General features: G+C 34.8%; 1 protein-coding gene across 50 annotated transcripts in view; it reads left to right on the top strand.

Moving 5' to 3' along the window:
* Positions 1-22,766, top strand: part of eya4 (EYA transcriptional coactivator and phosphatase 4) — a 167,659-nt gene that overhangs the window by 133,769 nt on the left and 11,124 nt on the right. For 10 of the 50 annotated variants that reach the window (XR_012398331.1, XR_012398330.1, XM_073938403.1 and 7 more), the window contains 12 exons: positions 2,046-2,112; positions 2,274-2,416; positions 3,044-3,187; positions 6,307-6,383; positions 9,765-9,939; positions 11,273-11,409; positions 11,713-11,796; positions 17,976-18,065; positions 18,492-18,550; positions 18,670-18,830; positions 21,375-21,489; positions 22,129-22,250. Coding sequence is in view for 47 of the 50 variants with exons in the window: in XM_073938403.1 (XP_073794504.1) it covers positions 2,046-2,112; positions 2,274-2,416; positions 3,044-3,187; positions 6,307-6,383; positions 9,765-9,939; positions 11,273-11,409; positions 11,713-11,796; positions 17,976-18,065; positions 18,492-18,550; positions 18,670-18,830; positions 21,375-21,489; positions 22,129-22,250 (1,374 nt within the window). In the remaining 3 variants the exon portion in view is untranslated. Of the gene's footprint in view, positions 1-2,045; positions 2,113-2,273; positions 2,417-3,037; positions 3,188-6,306; positions 6,384-9,764; positions 9,940-11,272; positions 11,410-11,712; positions 11,797-17,975; positions 18,066-18,491; positions 18,551-18,669; positions 18,831-21,374; positions 21,490-22,128; positions 22,251-22,766 lie in introns of all 50 variants that reach the window. The other 40 variants (XR_012398329.1, XM_073938395.1, XM_073938396.1 and 37 more) reach the window with 7 other exon arrangements.

Raw genomic sequence — 22,766 nt, 5'->3', positions numbered from 1 at the left:
ACTCTGAGAATATAATGAATATATCTATTTTTTAGAGATGCACGATAAATCGGTGGCTATATGGTTATCGGCCGGTAAATGCTATTTTTAATGTTATCATTGTCGGTCCGATGTCAAAACTACGCTGATATTTTTAAGCACAATAAATGATGTCATTGTACAGAATTGCCTGCCTCACGTTTTGTTTTTTAACCTATTATTTTTATGCAACAGTCAATCACCTTGCAATTTTGAAATTATTGCTTTTTTTTGCTTTGAATATGCTTTTTTCAAGATCTGTTCAAACTTTTATGAAGTTTTTTAAATAAAATCAATTGTTCACTGTACAAACATTTTGAAATATTTATATTTATCAGCTAATATATCGGTTATTTGCAAGACAATGCAAATACACATTCTGCACACATTAAAACTCCTGGCTGCAGAGGAAGAGGAAGCAAGTACTTGACTGACCTGCCTGCAGTCCCGACTTGTTTCCAATAGAGAATGTGTGGCACCTTTTAAACTGCAAAATGCGAAAACAAAGATCCTGTACTGTTTCCCACCTTAAGGCTTGTTTGCAGGAAGAATGGAACAATATTACACCTGAAACACTTCATCACTTGGTGTCTTCAGTCTCTAAATGTCTTTTAAGTGTTGTGAAGAGGAATGGGAACATTACAAAGTGGTAAATGTTTTACTGAAATGTGTTGCACGAACCAAAATTAGTGTGTTAATTTAGTAAAAAAATATATATATAAAAATCATGAGAACAGTTATTTCTGAAGCAGGATTCCTCGTGACCATGCCTCAAGCAGTAAATGTTAAGATGCAGCAATGTTAATTCAGATGCTGTGCTCAAAAAATACTTTAGTAATTTATAGTAAGTACTATAATGTTTTTGAACTAGACAATAGTGAAGTACAATAAGTTGTAAAGGCTAAAGTATTCTATGGTAATTACTATTAGTTCATGATAGTTACTAATGACAGTATATTATGTAACGTTAGTGTTATTCATTAATGAAGAGTTGTAAATATATATACAATATAGTGCTTGTTCCTAAATATTTCCCTTTACTACAAATTACTATAGTGTTTTAAATGTGTAACACCTGGTTTTGTTGGATTTGTTTTTTATTTTTTATTTTTTTGCTGTTATATACTATGATTTGTTTCTATTTAGTACAGCATATTATTTGCCATAGGTAATTGAACTAAATAATTCTGCCTCATATGTTTCATTAACAGTTTTATTGATCACTTATGGAAAAAAAAGCATAGATGTAGCTAAGTTACTTTTGCCAAGTAACTTTTTGCTTAGCTTGCTACATTTCCTAGAGGGTAGCTTAGTGTAGTTAAGCTACATTTTAAGTAGACTAGCTAATAGCTCAGCTCACTACATTTTTCAAGTACTGTAACTTTCCCAGAACTGGTGATATGTGATGTGAATGTTGATGTAATTATGTGGTGAAGCCAAAGATAAGTTGATAAATTGAAGCCAAAGATAAACAATTAATAAAGTCATAGTCATAAAAAGTCATATTTTTTAATTTAGAAAAATACCATTCAGACATTTTATTGAAAAATAAGAAGCAGCATTGATTAAAATAGATGGAATAGTGGAATTGGGGAACGTTTTATCGAAGGAAGGGCTCAAGGAGAGAGAAGAGAAAAAGAAGGTAGCAAGAGGAACCAGGATACTCTTTGATGTAGTAGAAGGTTTTCGAGAGAATAGTTCCTGTTATTTTTTTCTGCTGTTTGTTAAATTAAATCCAGCTGCTGAAAAAGGCTGTGAACTGTCAATCAAAACAGTGTGTATGTGTGTGTGTTTGAATTTGAACTGAAGACTCTTGGCAAATTCCCTTCAATTGGAAGAAGTCCAGCACACATTTTATTTTATGGTTGTGATGTGCAATAAATTACACATTCAGTTCAACGACAACTGACGTACAGTCCTGACTGCGGATACATCCCATTGTTTAGGTGTGTGTTTGCCATTGTGCATGTAAAAATGATTTAGTCTCTCCAGCTAATTTTTTTAAAATTTTCTTTACGTTTGTATAGTCATAAGCAGCAGTGGATTCAGTCCCCGGCCGGCACACCAGTATTCACCTCCTCTCTACCCTTCAAAGTGAGACATGTTTATGAATAATTTAGATTGATAACACTAAAACCATTTTCTCTATGGCTCATCAGAGTTATGAACCAGCCAAATTAATAATGGCACTTTGTCAACATGGTTGCAATCCTTGATCTAATGAAATAAATGTTATGATTGTGTTTGATTGGCAGGCCTTACCCTCACATCCTCACTACCCCTGTGGCTCCGCCCATGTCAGCCTACACAGGCCAATCACAGTTCAGCAGCATGCAGCAGTCAACAGTTTACACGCCCTATTCGCAAACGACTCCACCCTACGGCCTCTCCACCTATGGTAGGTTTTTACCATTGTTTTTATACTGTATAAAAAAATTTAGAGACCACTTCACTGTTTATCCGGATTCACTACAGTAGATACTGATGAGTTTGAGTAAAATGTTAATATTTGTTTAATCTTTAAAAAAAGGTGTGATTAATTTTTTATAATTTTCTTTATTTATTTAGTTATACGATTGATCTTTTTATGTAAAAAGTTACATTTCTATTTTACATTTGGAAGAAATGTCATCAGAAGTTTACAGAATGACCAAAAATATATATATATATATATATTGCTCAAAGGCTTATCTATTTATACATCTCTAGAGAAACTCTGAATAAACCAATAATAATATTTCATTTTAATATTAAAATTCTCTTTTGAGAGCTGAAGTGGCAGTGTGCCGATTTTTTATTTTTATTTTTTACTTCAATAAACCAATCAAATCAATTTTAAGAGATATATTTTTAAATTGTTCATGTTTGTACATGCATTTTTTTGTACATATTTATGACTCTGCAATTGCGATAATAAGGCTTAGAATTTATTGTACTTCATGTAAATGTTGATGTAGAATCATGCAAAAGGACTTTTAGTGTGCAGTTTGATTGACAGGTCCACTCTCTTGATCTTGAGCTACAGATTTGGGGGTGATGTTGCCAGGGATAAAGACAGAAGGAGGGCTTACACAGACCCAATCAACCCTGCAGTCAGGGCTCAGCTACAGTCCTGGATTTACCACCCCTCAGCCCGGACAGACAGCCTACTCCCCCTATCAGATGCCAGGTATACATATTATATGGCTATGCTACAAAAATGACCATTAAGAACACAATATTCCTTTTTTAAGGAAAATTATTGTCAAAATAAGCCTACTCCTTGTGCTAATAAGAAGACAATAATAATCAAAAATGTGTGTTGTGCATTTTTTACATGAATTTGATGTTTTTAATGGTGCAGCTCACCTAAAAAAGGCCATTGTTATCATTATTTGCATTTATACATGTAATATTTTGTCAGGCACATTATAGTAGACATTGCTAAACAATCATTATGCATTATACAATAAAAGGAACTATTTTTTGTAAAATCTGAGTAATAAATAAAACATCAGATTGGGTTATGTACAATGCTAAAGTTAATTTTAAACCATTTTAAACCATTTGATCTAATTAAGATTTTATGCCATTTGCTCTATTTTTTCTGGTTGTGCTTATCTGGGATATTATCATAAACTAAACTAATAAAAATTTGTTAATTATAATGAATGTAAAATAAATATATTAGTTGGATATTGTAAAAAAGAAAATAGAAATGTTGCCTTGGAAAAAATGAAGCAAAAAATGATAGCATAAATCAATGTAATTATTTGAAAGAAAGCTAATAATAAATGACAAAAGCACATAACTAAAACTGCTAAAGAGAAAAACTGGAATGAAAACTGAACATAAAAAATGCTAATAGAAACTAAAAGTATATTAAAAGAATTAAAACAAAACTGGTAATTATCAATGAAAAATCTGTTTTTCACAAACCATTACATCTTCAGAACAACATAATAACCATGCATTATAAGCAACTATTATGGTATTAAGTTGCATTATTTGATGCTCTTTGATGCTTGAATGTTTTGAGACTTGGCTGTGGGTCAATTAATCAAGAAACCAACCAACAAATTTTGCATTGAAGAAACAAATTGGGGACTTCGAGGACAAGACAAACACTTAATACACAAATGCACTTTATTAAACATGTACTCATAGACATCACCTAAAATAACCAGGCAGTCACTTTATTAAGTTAACCTTACTAATACCGAGTTGGACCCCCTTTTGCCTTCAGAACTGCCTTAATCCTTCATGGCATAGATTCAACAAGGTACTGGAAATATTCCTCTGAGATTTTGGTCCATATTGACATGATAGCATCATGCAGTTGCTGCAGATTTGTTGGCTGCACATCCATGATGTGATTCTACCGTTCTATCACATCCCTAAGGTGCTCTATTGAATTAAACTCTGTTACTATGGAGGCCATTTGAGTACGGTGAACTCATTGTCATGTTCAAGAAATCAGACTGAGATGATTCACGCTTTATAACATTGTGCGTTATCCTGCTGGAAGTTACCTTCAGAAGATGGGCACACGGTGGTCATAAAAGGATGGACATGGTCACACAGCCTATTTGAATTGTAGCCTCAGTTTCTTGTTCTTAACTGACAAGAGTGCCACATGGTGTTGTCTTCTGCTGCTGTAGCCCATCTGCCTCAAGGTTGGGCCTGTTGTGCATTCAGAGATGCTTTTCTGCATACTTCGGTTGTAACGAGTAGCTATTTGATTTAGTGTTGCCTTTCTATCAGCTCGAATCAGTCTGGCCATTCTCTTATGACCTCTTGCATCAACAAGGCGTTTGCCCCCACAAAATTGCTGCTCACTGGATGTTTTCTCTTTTTTGTTCCATTCTCTGTAAACATTGGAGATGGTTGTGCGTAAAAATTCCAGTAGATCAGCAGTTTCTGAAATACTTAAACCAGCCTGTCTGGCACCAACAACCATGTCATGTTCAAGGCCACTTAAATCACTTTTCTTCCTCATTCAGATGGTCGGTTTGAACTGCAGCAGATCATCTTGACCATGTCTACATGGCTAAATGCATTGAGTTGCTGCCATGTGATTGGCTTATTAGAAATTTGCGTTAATGCAGTTGGACAGGTGTACGTAATAAAGTGGTCGGTGAGTGTACAGTTGAAGTCAGAATTATTAGCCCCCCTGTTGATTTTTTTCTCTAATTTCTGTTTAACCGAGAGAAGATTTTCTCAACACATTTCCAAACATAATAGTTTTATTAACTCGTTTCTAATAACTGATTTATTTTATCTTTGCCATGATGACAGTAAATAATATTTGACTAGATATTTTTCAAGACACTTCTATACAGCTTAAAATGACATAATAGCTTAATTAGGCATGTTATTGTATAACGATGGTTCGTTCTGTAGACTGGGCGACGCAGTGGCGCAGTAGGTAGTGCTGTCTCTCACAGCAAGAAGGTCGCTGGTTCGAGCCTTGGCTGGGTCAGTTGCCGTTTCTGTGTGGAGTTTGCATGTTCTCCCTGCGTTTGTGTGGGTTTCCTCCGGGTGCTCCTGTTTCCCCTATGCACAGTCCAAAGACATGCGGTACAGGTGAATTGGGTAGGCTAAATTGTCCATAGTGTATGAGTGTGAGTGTGTGTGAATGTTTCCCAGGGATGGGTTGCAGCTAAAAGGGTATCCGCTGCGTAAAAACAAGCTGGATAAGTTGGTGGTTTATTCCGCTGTGGCGACCCCGGATGAAGAAAGGGACTAAGCCGAAAAGAAAATGAATGAATGAATGTTCTGTAGACTATCAAAAAATATATAGCTTAAAGGGGCATATATTGTAGACCTTAAAATGTTTTAAAAAATTAAAAACTGCTTTTATTCCAGCCAAAATAAATCAAATAAAACTTTCTCCAGAAGAAAAAATATTTTCAGACATACTGTGAAAGTTTCCTTGCTCTGTTTTTCTGCTCTTGCATTTGGGAAACATTTAAAAACAAACAAAAAAAATTTAAAGGAGGGCTAATAATTCTGACTTCAACTGTGTATGCTACAAAATTACAGGTTAACTTTGCCTGTATATAATAACTTATTTTTGTTTGTATCTTTAACTTAATTTGATTGTAAGTATTTTGCACCTTTTGTAAAGCTGCTTTGAAACTACAGTTATTGTTAAAAATCGCTGTACAAAGAAACTTGTAAGTTGTAATAAAAGATCTATAATTTATCTATTTTGATGTTTTGCTTTTGGTGATGCCTGCTGCAAGTCTCTTTCACAACTTGCATTCATTTAAATGCTGTCATTTGTATTTTCTATCTTTCTCTCAGCAGGTTCAGGTTTTACAACCTCTCCTGGTCTCTACACTTCCAACAACTCCAACCCAGGAAATTTCACCACACAACAGGTACAACTGCACATGCACAGATGAACGCACACAAACACCAATAACGTCAGAGTTCAGCACCGGACCAGCCTTACAAAACAACCTAGGCCTCAGAGAACAGGTCACCATCCTTCATGCAAGAGAATTGATGCTTTTAGGACTTAATGTTTCCCTAAACTTTTATGATTAAAAGTGCTGCCAAAGAAAAGGACCCAGCTACACTCTGACTCCCACTGATGAATTTAGCTGTGTAAACAAAGCAAGGCTCTGGCGATGGTTGAAATGAAGGAGTAAGCGGAATTAGGATGAAATGAGAGTGAACGCAGTAGTGGAGTTTCTCGGAGAGCGTTTTACTGCGCCGTTCGTGTTCTTGAGCGAGTGAGTCAGTGACAGCTTTAGAGTTGCCTCCCGTAAGAGATCCACATGTAAAACTCTCTCGCTCAAAGATACAAGAGGAGTCAGGGAGTGATAAAAAGCTCTGTGTGGAGGAGCCAGAAATCTGTATGTTCCAGTCCTGTTGCCTTGTCTCCTCTCCCTTTATCGTTCCCCCGATTATCAACTCCCTCTCTTTCTTTTTTATTCAAGATAAAGAGAAAACCTATATACATTTCGCGTTATGCTAAATTATAAAGCTAGATGTCAAACTGTGGTGTTTATTTCATTCACAGTAAATTGGCTACAAAAACTTATGAATGATTGCTTTAGTCCACTGAGCGCACATTGACCTTTTCAAGAGTTTACACTTAGATATTGCTTGATACTAATAGCAGGTATAGCATGCTGTCCCAGGAGAGAACCCTGAGCTCGGTAGTTCTCGAGAGCTCCCCCTGAGAAAGGAGGAAAGGGGGAAATGGGGTGGATGATAAAGGAAGTGACGTGAAATGGGTTATTTATTGTAGGTTTGGATTAATCTGTTTGTTTATTAATGATTGCAGATGAGAGACCAGCCGTGATCAATCATATCACATTCTCCTCTCGAAATTAGTATATCAAACTTCACTTATGGCAATGTTCCTATCATGCTATATCACTAATTTGACATTAAAAGCCTATTGAAGGCCTTTGAGTATCATTTAAACAATTAAATAATTATGAGCAACTTATGAACATCCAAATATGTAAAAGGTTGCAACGAATCAGTTTATGTATAATAAATATACATTTTAAGCATTTTTCATTCATTTTTCCTAAACTGAAATGACAATACAACAAATGTGAAATGTATACTAAACTGAATATTTTATGCAAAATGGCAAAATGCTTAAACGTTTTGATTCTGATTTGATTCTGTCAATAGTTGTTCTTTAATTTACTGTAAAATTGTTTAAACCACCAAGTGAGTTGACAGTAGGCGTGTTGAGATTTTCCAACATTTTGTGCTTTAACTCAAGATCCTAACCTCAAACCAGATACCACATATCTAAAACAGAATTTTATGCTTGTTAATGAAATTCACTAAAATATCACAGCGACAGCGTTGACAAATAATTGATCTACTCTCTGTGTAACTGAAACGTTTTGTACAAATTAATGAGAGAATAATAAATAACATCCTTCAATGCCTTCTTTCCAGAGTTTTTCAATCCGTGCTTTATGCGTTCAGCTTAACTTTTTTTATATGCTAACTTAGTAGATAAACACAAGAATAAGGTGAAAATTTGACTTATTGTTGAATTATTTGATGATAATTGAAACCCTAAAATATATACAGTGCATCCTGAAAGTATTCATAGCGCTTTACATTTTCCACATTGTTTTATGTTACAGCCTTATTCCAAAATGAACTAAATTAATTTATTTCCTCAAAATTCTACACACAACACCCCACAATGACAATGTGAATAAAGATTTTTTTTAATCGTTGCAAATTTATTAAAAATGAAAAACCTGAAAAATCACATTACATTACATTTAATGTAGGTAATCACATAAGTTATCACAGCCTTTGCTAAATACTTTGTTGACCCACCTTTGGCAGCAATTGTGGCCACAAGTCTTTTTGAATATGATGCTACAAGCTTGGCACACCTGTCTTCGAGAACTTTTGTCCATTCCTCTTTGCAGCACTACTCAAGCTCTATTAGGTTGAATGGACAAGGACGGTGTACAGCCATTTACAGATCTCTTCAGAGCTATTCAATAGGATTTAGGTCTGGGCTCTGGCTGGGCCACACAAGGACATTCATCGAGTTGTTGTGAAGCCACTCCATTGATATTTTGGTGGTGTGCTTTGGGTCATTGTTCTGCAGAAAGATGAACCGTCGCCCCAGTCTGAAGTCAAGAGCAGTCTGAAGCAGGTTTTCATTGAGGATGTCTCTGTAAATTGCTGCATTCATCTTTCCCTCTATCCTAACTAGTCTTCCAGTTCCTGCTGCTGAAAAACATCCCCACAGCATGATGCTGACACCACCATGCTTCACTGTAGGGATAGCATTAGCCTGGTGATGAGCGCTGCTTGGTTTTTTCCAAATGTAATGCTTGGCATTCACTCCAAAGAGTTCAATTTTAGTCTCATCAGACCAGAGAATTTTGTTTCTTATGGTCTGAGAGTCCTTCTGATGCCTTTTGGCAAATTCCAGGCAGGGAGTGGCTTTCTTCTCTACCATACTACCATATCTACCATACTGGCCTGATTGGTGGATACCTGCACAGATGGTTGTGCTTCTGTAAGGTTCTCCTCTCTCCACTCTCCACAGAAGACAGAAGAACGCTGGAGCTCTGTCGGAGTGATCATCGGGTTATTCCTCACCTCACTGACTAAGGCCCTTCTCCCCCGATCACTTAGCTTAGATGTCCGGCCAGCTCTGGGAAGAATCTTGGTGGTTCCAAACATTTTCCACTTACGAATGATGGAGGCCACTGTGCTCATTGGAACTTTCAGAGCAGCAATGTTTCTGTAACCTTCCCCAGCTTCACGGCAAAGGCAGTGAATACTTATGTACATGTTATTTTTCATCTAAAAACATTCAAAAAAATTTCATTATGGGGTATTGTGTGTAGAATTTGAGGAAATCAATTAATTAAATCCATTTTGGAAAAGGCTTTAACATTAAAAATATGTGGAATAAGTGAAGCCCTATGAATACTCTCAGGATGCACTGTAGGTAAAGTACAAGTCTTTTTAAGTTGTTATTTTCAAGACAAAATGTCCCTACATTATTAAGTTAAGTGATAATTAACAAAATGCATTCATGGTATCAGTTTTGTATGAATAGCCATTGAACCTATATATTGCTGTATATTCAAAATTTTGAACAAAAGTGAATGGAATAAATTACCAAATCCCCAGTGATGATAATGAATGAACATAATGAATGAATATTTCTATGCATTTAAATGATTGTTATTGTTCTAATCGTTTTTTTTTTTTTTTTTTTTTTTTTTTTTTTTGCTTGTCTGTAGCAGGAATATCCCTCTTATACAACTTTTGGGCAGAATCAGTATGCTCAGTATTACTCCACCTCCTCCTACGGCTCCTATATGACATCTAACAGCTCATTGGATGGCACAGGTTCAGTCTCCACCTATCAGCTGCAGGACCCCATCATGACAGGGCAAGCAGCTGACCTGAATCCAGGTAAACGGCGAACAGTTTCAGAGTTTCTCTTTTCATTTAAGCTTAAAAACTAAATTAAAAAGCGAAGCAACACATTTAGCAAAAAGCTAAAACTGACCTGAACACTAACGGCAATATCATGACATATGTAGTTTTTGTTATAAAATGCAAAAAACAAATTTAAAATCTCTGCTTGTGTCTGTTATGTGTCAAAAACGGGAACACTGCCATTGTAGTTTAAAGTCAATCATTCAAGCGGAGAAGTAAACGGCGCAGCTGAAATTCAGAATGGATGTTTGAATGTTCTGTTGCAGGACTTTTGGCACGAAGGTTTTGTGTCCTGTAGTTGTTGATTATGTTAGATAGAGCAATGGTGATTGGGGGTTTTGTCCAGCAGGCCCAAAATTCAGTGGGGTCCTAAAGCTGCATTTCTCAGTGATTTGGATTGGCTGCAGTTCAGCAAAGTTCATTACAGTGCATTTGCTCACACACAAAGTTATACGAGACGTGCCAATTTCCCACTTTCATGACTTATATAAAATGTGTTTTCTTTTTTTTACATAAAAAAAAACACATGAGACTGTACATGCTTTTATTTAAGATCCACTGATTAAATTAGGCAACAGCCTTGCATTATCGTTATTTTTGTATTTTACAAGACTTTTTTTGTATTTTTCTAAATCCTCCAGTGTGGGCAAGCATGTAAAGGGAGGAGCTTTTAAAAGCTTTTGATTGTCTCATAATCGCCGGCAGCTAGCTCTCTGCAACTCTCACATGGTCGCCCACTGAAGCTAAGCAGGGCTGCGCCCGGTCAGTACCTGGATGGGAGACCACATGGGAAAGCTAGGTTGCTGCTGGAAGTGGTGTTAGTGAGGCCAACAGGGGGCGCCCAACCTGCAGTCTGTGTGGATCTTAATACCCCAGTATAGTGACGGGGACGCTTTACTGCTTAGTGAGCGCCGTCTTTCAGATGAGACGTTTAACCGAGGTCCTGACTCTCTGTGGTTGGTAAAAATCCCAGGAAAATCCTTTGAAAAGAGTAGGGGTTTAACCCCGGCATCCTGGCCAAATCTGCCCACTGGCCTCTGTCCATCATGGCCTCCTAACCATCCTCATATTCCAATTGGCTTCATCACTGTCTCCTCTCCACCAATCAGATGGTGTGTGGTGTGCGGTCTGGTTTCAAAATGGCTGCCGTCGCATCATCCAGGTGGATGCTGCACACTGGTGGTAGATGGGGAGATCCCCCCCATTGTGTGTAAAGCGCTTTGAGTGCCCAGAAAAGCGCTATATAAATGTAAGGAATAATTATTATTATTATTATCATAAATGTTTCTTGATTCCCCATTTGTAGGTGAGTTTGAGGCGGGGCAGAGTCCATCTACACCCATCAAGGAGATGGAGGACCGGGCCTGCAGAGGGGGTGGGGCTAAAGCAAGAGGGCGGGGCAGAAAGAACAACCCCTCCCCACCACCTGACAGTGACCTTGAGGTATGTTCGGATGGATGGATGGATGAATGGATGGATGGATGGATGGATGGATGGATGGATGGATGGATGGATGGATGGATGGATGGATGGATGGATAGATAGATAGATAGATAGATAGATAGATAGATAGATAGATAGATAGATAGATAGATAGATAGATAGATAGATAGATAGATAGATAGATAGATAGATAGATAGATAGATAGATAGATAGATAGATAGATAGATAGATAGATAGATAGATAGAGTGTTATAATAGCTGTTTGTTTACTGAGATCAAACATGTTTGTGTTGTTTCTACAGAGGGTGTTTGTTTGGGATCTGGATGAGACGATCATTGTGTTTCACTCACTCCTCACTGGCTCCTATGCACAAAAGTATGGCAAGGTGAGAGCAAACACACATACTGTGCACGTGAACCATTTTAGTTACAATACGGACTCTCTCATTCTTAGCTGACAACATGTAAGGTTTTGTTAATACTTTAAACAGTTCTCATGTGTCTGAGAAAAGACTTAAAAGGTTTACACAAGCTGATCCACTCAGAAATTTTTGCCTTCCTGATGACATTATGGAGGCTTCCTTACTTTCCTTTAAACAGCATTGGGTTGTACACACAGTTGATTGTTGGTTCACAAACAAATACATATTTTAAAATCAATGCCAGCTTGTGTAATGAAGTGTAATATCTGCTGTTATTGGGTTGTTAGAACAGTGTTTTGGGGTCTGAAAACATGTTTCAGAATGCTAGTTTATCAAAAACAATAATGATTTTGTCTTGGTGTTAGGCAAGGCATGGCAAATTTATTTATATAGCACATTTCACACACAGTGGCAAATCAAAGTGCTTTACATAAACATGAATAAAAGAGACAAGTATAAGAAAATAAAAACAAATAACAAAAATGGTTAACATAAAAATGTGTTTAAACAGGTTATAAAAGACTGGAAAAGAAGAGAAAAAACATAATAGTGCGATCTGTTGGACGTAGCACAGTGCTCATTTAGTAAAGGCACAGCTAAACAGATGTATTTTAGGTCTTGATTTGAATATGCTTAATGTTGGAGCACATCTGATCATTTCTGGAAGCTGATTCCAGCAGCGGGGGGTGCAGTAGCTGAAGGCGGATTCACCCTGCTTTGAATAAACCCTTGGAATTTCCAATTTATATGATCCTAAGGATCTGAGTGATCTGTTAGGTTTGTATTCAGTGAGCATATCTGTAATGTATTGAGGTCTTAGGCCATTTAGTAATTTATAGACAAGTAATAATACTTTATAATCTATTCTGAATGTAACTGGGAGCCAGTGTAAAGACCTGAGGACAGGTGTGATGTGCTCTGATTTCCTGGTTCTGGTCAGAATCCTGGCCGCAGTGTTCTGGATAAGCTGCAACTGTCTGACTGTCTTTTTTGAAGGCCAGTGATGAGGCTGTTACAGTAAAGTTTCTCTAAGTCTTCACTGGAAACAAAGCATCTGATTCTTGCAATATTTTTGAGATGATAGTATGCTCATATCTCATAAACTCATATCTGACTCCAAAATAACACCAAGATTCTCTAATAAATTTTTAATAAGTAATAATACTATCACTGTATATGTATTTACTTCTTTAAATGTAAGTGCAATAACACCAAAACTAAATAAAAAATAATTTTTTTATATCACTGTTAAAGCAAAATCATGCTAACATTTACATTAAATTTTATTTAATTCAATTTTTTTATGTAAATGTTCATTTTCAAGCCTACTGTTTAAGTTGCAACAATATTAATAGTTTTTTTAGTTATTTTAAAATTAAAAAATTAAAGTTTTTGGGGTAAAAATTTCACGAAAAAATATTTTAATAATAAAAATTTAATAGGAAATGCGCTGACAGAGTAAACTACATCAGTGAATTGAATCAAAGTTTTGAATTTTGTTGAGACTTACAATCATAGCCTGGATTTATGCTTTCAGTTCAGATAATTGTCTTATCTACTATTATTGTTAGTCATTCTAAAATGGTGATTGTACATTTAAGGGCTGTGCGATTAATCAAAATCGAAACGCAATTTGAAACAATGCAATTAGCTTATTACAAGAGGCTGTGATATGGAGTATATATGTATTATTTCCCCAACCCAGAGCAAATGTGTGACTGCTGTCTGTGTGCAATAGTCTTACTAGAGTCCATTGAGTGACCACACTTTTATTCTGTCCAATCAGAACTTTTCAATCTGCCTCTTATCAGTCATTTTAGTTTGCTGAGTGTTCTGTATTTTTATCATTTTTGTTTTTTGTTTTTATCATAAGCTACATCATCTCCCTGATTTAATTTGAACTTGTTTACAGAAAGGTAAGGTAGTTTTATTTGAGCTAACTGTTTGCTCTAGAGAAAAAATTGTAAATATTTTAAAGCAAACTTGAATAAATGTTGAATTTAATATACTGTATTTTCAGTTCCCTTTTTTTTAAAGTAATTTATTAGAATTATATATTTTCCCCAAATTTCACAGCCCTAGTACATTTGGTGCACAAATCTAAAATAATCTCACTGGTGCATTTGTTATTTTGTTTGAGCATGTGCACCTGCCGCACCACTTATTTGCATATTGAGATAATTAATATGCATATTGAGACAAATAATGGCTAGAAATGCACTGAATAAAAAAAAAATAAGGCAAAAAAACAAACATAGAATTTCTTCTGAAATGCTGTCCAATAATCTTAAAAGCAAAACAGAAATCATTTCTCTAGAACGCAGTGGAAAATGTCAAATCTAAATATTTGGACTCGTTCAGGTGTGCACTTCTGTCATAGTCATATAGCTGAAGGACAGAATGATTGGATTCAGCAGAGAGTGATGGCCGGGCTTGAGAAGTGTGGAGCGTCAGACTTCTTCTGACACCTTCCCTCATTTCTTGTCGTTCAGTTGGTGAGAGACGCAGAGACAGCTGCAGCTATTCGCGGCTCTGCATCTATTTCTGCAGACTCTGTGACGATGAAAAGCCTCCGTTCTTAGGCACTCCTGTCACACACACACTGCACATGCTGTCATGCTGAAGCACCAGCACACACTGATCTACAGATTTATCACCGGCATGATTGTGAAATAAGCAGCTCACTAGTGGGAAAAGCAGTTCTGCGCCAGCATGTCTTGAATTGTTTATTTTGACAGGGGAAAAAATGGCCGCAATTATTTTTAAATGTATGCTTAGATTAAGTTGAAACATTTTCAAACAGTTGAATCATCATTTCCAATCTCTGTCAGATTCACCATTAACTGTCTGCTTGGGTGTGTGTGTGTATGGTTTTCTATTCTCGTTCACTGTCTCAGCCAATCAGCTCTGAGCCAACAAACTCCATCACATATGATGATTTTTACAGCTGGGTGCCCTTCCCGTCCTCCCAGAAACAGTGTGTGTGTGTAAAGGGTGAGAATGTCTGATGGTCTGTGTCAAGTGTAGTGTCTGTAATCATTTGATGGAAGCAGGGATTAAATGTTTATTTCCATATTCTGAATACACATTCGATTCTTCATCAAAGTATTAAGATATTTTATGAATTCAAAGAAAATATACTGTTGAAATAAAAGGTGCTGAATGTAAGTTTTTGACTCTTCTAAAGGATAAAAATACCATAATATGTTTGCAGATATTTAAGAAACATGCCAAGTGATCATTCTTATTTATCTGAAAAACAATGGTGAAGTCAGATATTCTGCTTTGAAAATGTCTGTTACCTGGCAAAACATTTGGTTTTGGTCTCTTTAACCTGCCCAATGCCAGTTTAGCCCATTATATTTCAGCACTCCGGGTTCCCTTAGTGGAAAACTGCATATATCATTCATTCAGAAAGGCTCTCAAAGCATGCGCCCGTGACTGAAATGCGACCTCTGTTGGACAGTGGAAATAAGACGCAGATTTAGGGTTCCACATGAGGTTATAAATTAGCAAATAATATAAATATTACAAATGTAAACATTAGGTGAGCAAGTTACATTGTAACCCGTGTCCTGACAACGTGAGGAGATTTGCAGTGATAAACAATTTGGCAGTGAACTAGACGAAACACGACAGAAATTTATGCTCTCACTCGTGAAATAGTAAGGTTTATAATCTTATTAATACATATTAAACCACTTTAATATTATTTTATGTACATGCTGAATCCCTGAAATGTGAGTCAGTTCTAAATTTCAATTTTAAACAGTTTATTTTATTTTCAAGATCTAAGGTGAACTATCTGCTGCTGCTTTCAGTAGTACGGCAATAAATGTAATGTATAATGGCATTCAAGCTCACATTGTTAGCATTTAACACTGAATAAAGCACTGTAGAGCTGTACCTGAGGTGATGATTGTCAGTTCAAATTACAGAATTTATATTTGTATAGAATATTCATTGTTAATCTGATAACAAATTTGAATTGACCAACTTCAGGCACCCCGAAACAGATATTTCAACCCATGTAATGAACAAATATATATATATATATATATATATTAGAAAGAAGAAATGAAGATAGAAGAAATAATATATAATATATGTGTGTGTGTGTGTGTGTGTGTGTGTGTGTGTGTGTGTGTGTGTGTGTGTGTGTGTGTGTGTGTGTGTGTGTGTGTGTGTGTGTGTGTGTGTAATTTATATATAGAATACATATACAGCTGAAAATATACAACTACAGTTAAAATGGATCAAAGAATAGTACAAATAGCAAAGATCCATCCAATCCATGTCCAGACAAATCAAAGATGATCTAAAATGATCTGTTAGTACAGTTACAGTAAGGAGATGTTTAATGGAAGCCCAGCTGTCAGAAAGAAGCCCCCATAAAACACCATTGCATATGCAGAATCGCTTTATATTTGCCAAGGAACACACTGACTCATGCAAAGAGAAATGTGGACTAATGAGAGGAAAATCTTCTTTTTGGATCTAGTGATCATTCTTTGACAGTCTGTCAGATGATGACCAGGTACTAAATTCAAGCCTCAGTTCACTGTGAAGATTGTGAAGCATGGTGGCATAAGAATCATGGTGTGAAAAAAATGAATTGAGGTAATGAAGTGGCCAACCCAAAATTCATAGAAACTGTGGAGAAGTTTGTTCATTATAGGCTGAAATTTCTGTTTCTGAGTACCTGAAGTTGGTCGATTCAATGCAACACGTGCAGCAGTTATCAAAACCAATGAATATTCTATACAAATATTAATTCAGTAATATGAACTGTAGTGTATTTTTTATAAGTGTTTCAGTGTAACGAGGAGAATATTTATTTATTCATTCATTTTCTTGTCAGTTTAGTTAATCCTTTATTAATCCAGGGTCGCCACAGTGGAATGAACCGCTAACTTATCCAGCACATTTTTACGCAGCGGATGCCCTTCCAGCCGCAACCCATCTCTGGGACACATCCACACACACACACACACACATTGACAATTTTGCCTACCCAATTCTACTGTACCGCATGTCTTTGGACTGTGGAGGAAACTGAGCACCCGGAGGAAACCCATGTGAATGCAGGGAGAACATGCAAACTCCTCACAGAAACGCCAACTGAGCCGAGGTTCGAACCAGCAACCTTCTTGCAGTGAGGCGACAGCACTACCTACTGCGCCACTGCATCGCCGGAAAATATGTATACTTTTTCAAATTAATTTTAACAGATTAATCAATTAATTAATTTACTTTGTATTTGCCTCCTTAAAATAATCACGGAACAAAATAGCTCAATACTTTGATGTAGAATAAACTTTGTATTCAAAATATGGAAATAAACACAATTTAAAGTATGAATTCACTGCTATTATTGAACACAACACTATACTATACACTGTAGCCAGACATTTTGCAGTTTTATTCTCATGTTAAAGCATTTTGCATAGGGAAAGGGAATTTTTTCCAGAGTAAAATCTTTTTTGAATTGAGCAAAAACTGCAGGATTGATGGCTATTTTACCTTAATAACTTAACTCAATTGCTTAATCAATATTTTTATTAATTTTCCTTAATCTGGTAAATGTCTGTTCAGAATTCATAAATAACTTTGAATATAATCATATTATTAATAATAATAATAATAATAATAATAATAATAATAATAATAATAATAATAATAATAATAATCTCTGTTTTTTTATGAACTATTAAAATATAACCCCAACCACAATCATGTCGTTGTCTTATTTGAATATTAAATTGTGATTGGTTGTTTTTTTTATATCTGCTTACAGCCATTTGCATATTATGTTAGGATATGTTCTTAATTTGATCTTTAAACGTAATCCAGCTGTCTATACAGATACTCTGTCTCCATCTGGCATCTTAATGAAAAGTTTTATTAATCTGAACTTGACACTGATTTCAAGGATTGTCAGCTGCCTTCAAATTTGCCCAAAGTATTGTGACAGAACAATAAATTTAATATGCTTTTTATTCAGTGATTTTGTATCAGAAGTATGCCTTATAATGTTGTTAAAGGAATAAAAGATGCACAGCAATTTGGTGATGAGAATGAAAGTATGAAATTAGAAATACTGTAAATTTTGTGCTAATAATTTACTGTTTTTGCATTCTCAGGACCCTCCGTTGGCTGTAACTCTCGGGTTAAGGATGGAGGAGATGATCTTCAATCTTGCAGACACACATCTTTTTTTCAATGACTTAGAGGTAAACAAACAGTCTCTCTCAATGCAATTCAATAATTGCATTATTGGCATGACAAATGTCAGAAATGTATTGCCAAAGCATTATAAAGTTTACATTAAAAAAAAACATACATGTGTGTGTAATATATATATATATATATATATATATATATATATATATATATATATATATATATATATATATATATATATATATTTTTTTTTTTTTTTTTTTTTTTTAACATAGTAAGTACAGTAAATAGTAGTAAAATAATAATAATAATAATAATAATAATAATACATTTATAAATAATATATGTGTGTTTGCAAGTGCATCACTAATGTTTGTATTGGTCTTGTCTCTCTTTCTCACCTGTGTTTTTTGTCAGTGTGTCTATGCGCCCTCTGCTGGTTAAACTGTACAAATATGTCATGTTGATTTTTACAGGAGTGCGACCAGGTGCACATCGATGACGCTTCTTCCGATGATAACGGACAAGACCTCGGGTGAGATTATCAGACCAGTAAACCTAAATAATTTTTAAATATGTTCCGTTAATAAATATGTATTTGAATTTGTGCTTTACTCGTTCGTAAAACAAGGTTGTCATTGTTATTATCAACAGTACTTACAGTTTTGCCACTGATGGCTTCCATGCAGCTGCAACAAGCGCTAGCCTCTGCCTCGCCACAGGTGTTCGTGGTGGAGTCGACTGGATGAGGAAACTAGCCTTCAGATACAGACGAGTCAAGGAGTTGTACTGCACCTACAAAAACAACGTGGGAGGTGAGCTTTCTTTGAGGATAACCAGGGATGGGCAAAAATACATTCAAATGTATTTTTTTAAATAATATACCAAATACCTAAATTTTTACATGTATCAAAATAAACTTCAAAGTACAATAGCCACAACGAGTATCAAAATAAAATACTGTATTTTGAAAATACTACAAAATTATTTTACATGGGAGAATAGCATCTCTTCACTAACCTTCAGTCAATAGGCCTATTTGATCAATATTAGTGAAATAAACAATGTTTGACAGCAACGGCATGTCTCTGAGCAAGTTTAAGTCAGCTTCTCTGCCACCTCATTCATCTCTACTCTTGTACAAACTTTTGTTACTCTTTAATTTTAGTATAAATTTCATACAGAAAGTCTTGTCTTGAAAATTATCTCTTTAATCACTGTAAAAACCATGTAATGCAGATAATGAGTTGGAAAACTGTAGTACTGTATATCTCTTCATTGTGTTTCCATCCATTTAGTGGCCAGTAAAACTGACACCATCTCTTTACGGTCTTATATTTTAAAAGAGTGATATATAAAGAGGTTATTTTAATTTTTGTTGACTTTTTTTAATAAATCGTTTTAATAATATATATTTTTTTGTAATTGAATTATTTAATACTTCATGTACAAACATGATTTCTGAAGATGGACTACTAAAATCTCCAGTTTTAGTTATTTCCATAAATGGTGTTTTTTTTGCAATCGTACTTTTCAATGCACAACATAAAACATGATATCTGTTTTTGCAAATAAACTCTTCATATACATCCTGCTGCCGTGTAATGGGACTAGTCAGTCAGTATAGACTGAAGTGTTATTAAATAACTGTGTTCAATATACTGGATTGTGCCATCTTTACACAGTCATCTCTCCTCTTCATTAACTATACAGTGCACCTGAAGATCAGCTGCTGGCGTTTGAAACAGCCAGTGAAGTATAGTAGGAATCACCACTGTAGGACTTTTTTTTTTTTCGTCTTAATTTTTTGCCTTCTACATCAGCAGTCCATCTCAAACTACTATTATATGTGCAGTACATTTATTCTCCCAAGTGTTTTTCAGTTCTTCTTTAACTGGAAAGGTTTATCTCCTTAATGAACACCATCTTTAGGTGTTTTGTATGTCTAAAGTTCCTCTGCATTTGCACCTGCAGCGCTGAGACTGAGAACAATTATGTGCTATTTCTCATCCTGTTTTTAAGGACTGATATTTTATTCCATCTTATTTACTAAGCAAATGTGCTGATGCCAAATTGTACACTATACTGGCGTTATATATTACTGGTCTAGCCATTGTGCAGTATATTGTTTTCAGTGATTTGTTGACTTGCTCTTAAATATACCCATGCCATTTGTCTGTTATTTTCTTCATGTGTGTTGCATAATTTCCAATCATACTCTAATCATTGATCACCTTCTTAATTTTCTCTTCTGATCTTAAGCCTAGACAAAAATCTGAGAAAGCATCAATGTGAGGTTGCATTTTTATGAAGTCATCTTGTAGACCTCTTACAAAGTATTTTACAGTATTTTAAAAATACAAGACACAAAGTAATACAAAGTATTTTGATACAAAATATTAAGCCATTTTCATCAAACCCATCAAATACAAGTTTCAAAATACTATTTTGTATTTGAAATACGTATTTAAAATACTCGTATCATAAATACTGCCCATCCCTGAGTATAACTTTGAGGATTTGTACAAGATTAAATCTGGTATTATTTATATACTGTTGTAGAAGTCGTTCATATTTTGTATTTTTGTATTTCAGTTCTCATTTTGATATTAGCTTTCTTTTTAGTAGTGATGTTCTTTTGTTTTCTTTTGTTTCTTTGCTGTATTAGTATTTAGCTTACATTTATGTTTATTTAAATATGAATGCAGTTTTCTTCAGCTTTAGTTATAGTTTAAGTCATTTTAATTCAATTCAGTTTCATTTTATTATTAAATTTTAAGTTGATTTTACATTTAAATTATATTTTAAGATCTATTTATTTTTTATTAATTTAGGTATATTTTAGTTCTAGATTTCCTTAAAATTACCAAACCTGCTGTGATTGCAGAATTCATAATAATTAAATAGTTTTAAGATTGAAGAATAATCTCTATAAAGATAACTACAGCAATAACTATATTGGTATCCAGTCAACAAAGTTGCACATTATCAGTATTCTGGTTATTATAAGCAAGTTATTTTACAATAAATAAATAAACAAAAATAGAATGAATAAAATAACAGATAAAAGATCTGCATTGTAAGTTTTTGGTTAAAATAGAAAAAGGTTACATTTCCAGTTGAAAATATGAGCCTAATCATAAATAAATTTGCCAGTTTCTCTTTTTATTTATTTATTTATTTTTGAAAATTTGAAGCAATATATATCAAATAGTCTTGTTGGAAGGCTCTTTAAAAGTATTAAAAACATTTTATGTACATTAGATGTTTTTTTCTTATGTTTATTTTTCATTTATCTTCATGAAATAATATATCTATAAGTTATGATATTTTATTCATGATGTTGTCGTTTTTTTCAGGGTTGCTTGGTCCGGCTAAGAGAGAGGCGTGGCTTCAGCTCAGGGCAGAGGTTGAGGCACTCACGGACTCATGGTTGACCAGTGCGCTCAAGTCCCTGTCAATCATCAGCTCCAGGTCTGTCTCTTCATACATCATCAGCCTCTATCACAGATTAAACAGCAGAATATAATACAAATTAGAGCTGCACATTAATTGTTTGAGCATCGTGTGAGCAATGTGTGTGTCCGCAATAGTCACATTGCAAGATATGCAATGTTGAGTTGGGATTATAGTTGACCAGAAAGCACTGGTCAAAACGTAAGATTTGTGGAGACACTGCAGAATTTAACCATAACAGAGTAAAAGTTTATCATCTGCTTATCCTTTTTTAGGCTTTAAAGCATTTAATAATGGATAAAGAAGTTTAGTAAAGATCAATTGTATTGAATTACTTATTTGATGAAGACTATACAATGTTATTTTACATTTGATTATTCAATGTCTGCACCCGAATGCTGTTAGACTCTCCCCACTATTTATGTCACTTTAACATTTGCTTAATTGTGTTTATGTATGACTGTGGTATCTTTATCATATGTATCATCCCTATCAATCCAAATGAATGGCTTTCCAAATAGAGCTATTTAGGTCATCTGGTAAATTTGTATTTCCTTTGCAATATTTATCTCAGAGAAAAAAAAATGCAATGTCAATTTTTTTTTATATATTGTGCATCCCTAATAAAAAATCACAATCTCTCTCTGTGTCACACAGGAGTAACTGTGTTAATGTGTTGGTGACAACGACACAATTAATACCTGCTCTTGCTAAGGTGCTGTTGTACAGCCTGGGCTCTGCGTTTCCCATTGAAAACATTTACAGCGCAACCAAAATAGGTGAGTTCACTTCTGTTTCTTTCCATGTATTGGTACAGAAATATACGAAAGGATATGATTTTTTTTTTTTTTACAGTTTCAATACCTGCATAAATGCAGTGTTCTCTACATGAGCAGATAGCTTAAAATTTATAATTTAAGGCTAAATTATGTATTTGCCCTTTTGTAAAAATTATTTAGCCTTTAACTATGTTAAATAACACTCAAATGACCTGTCTTTGAGATACATTTTGCCATCATTATCAATCATCAACAACAATAAACAAAATCATTTATTATTATGTCGCTTACAATTTGTTTGTTATCGACTGTTCACTTCTTCAATCATGTTTTAAATTTAAAGTTAAGATAGTAGTTCCTTTTCCAATATTAAAATTGAAAAAACATGCGGAAATGGCTTAATTTATAATGTTACATGGTTTAAAACAAAGCCCGTTTTTAAGAGAACTAGGGCCCACGAGCTGAAGTTGCCCCATGGTAACCGTTAATGTGGCCAGCCACCCCATAGGGAAAATT

The sequence above is a fragment of the Danio rerio genome, chromosome 23, assembly GCF_049306965.1.
Source record: "Danio rerio strain Tuebingen ecotype United States chromosome 23, GRCz12tu, whole genome shotgun sequence".
Classification (NCBI taxonomy): domain Eukaryota; kingdom Metazoa; phylum Chordata; class Actinopteri; order Cypriniformes; family Danionidae; genus Danio; species Danio rerio.
This window is presented reverse-complemented; position numbering and strand designations above follow the sequence as displayed.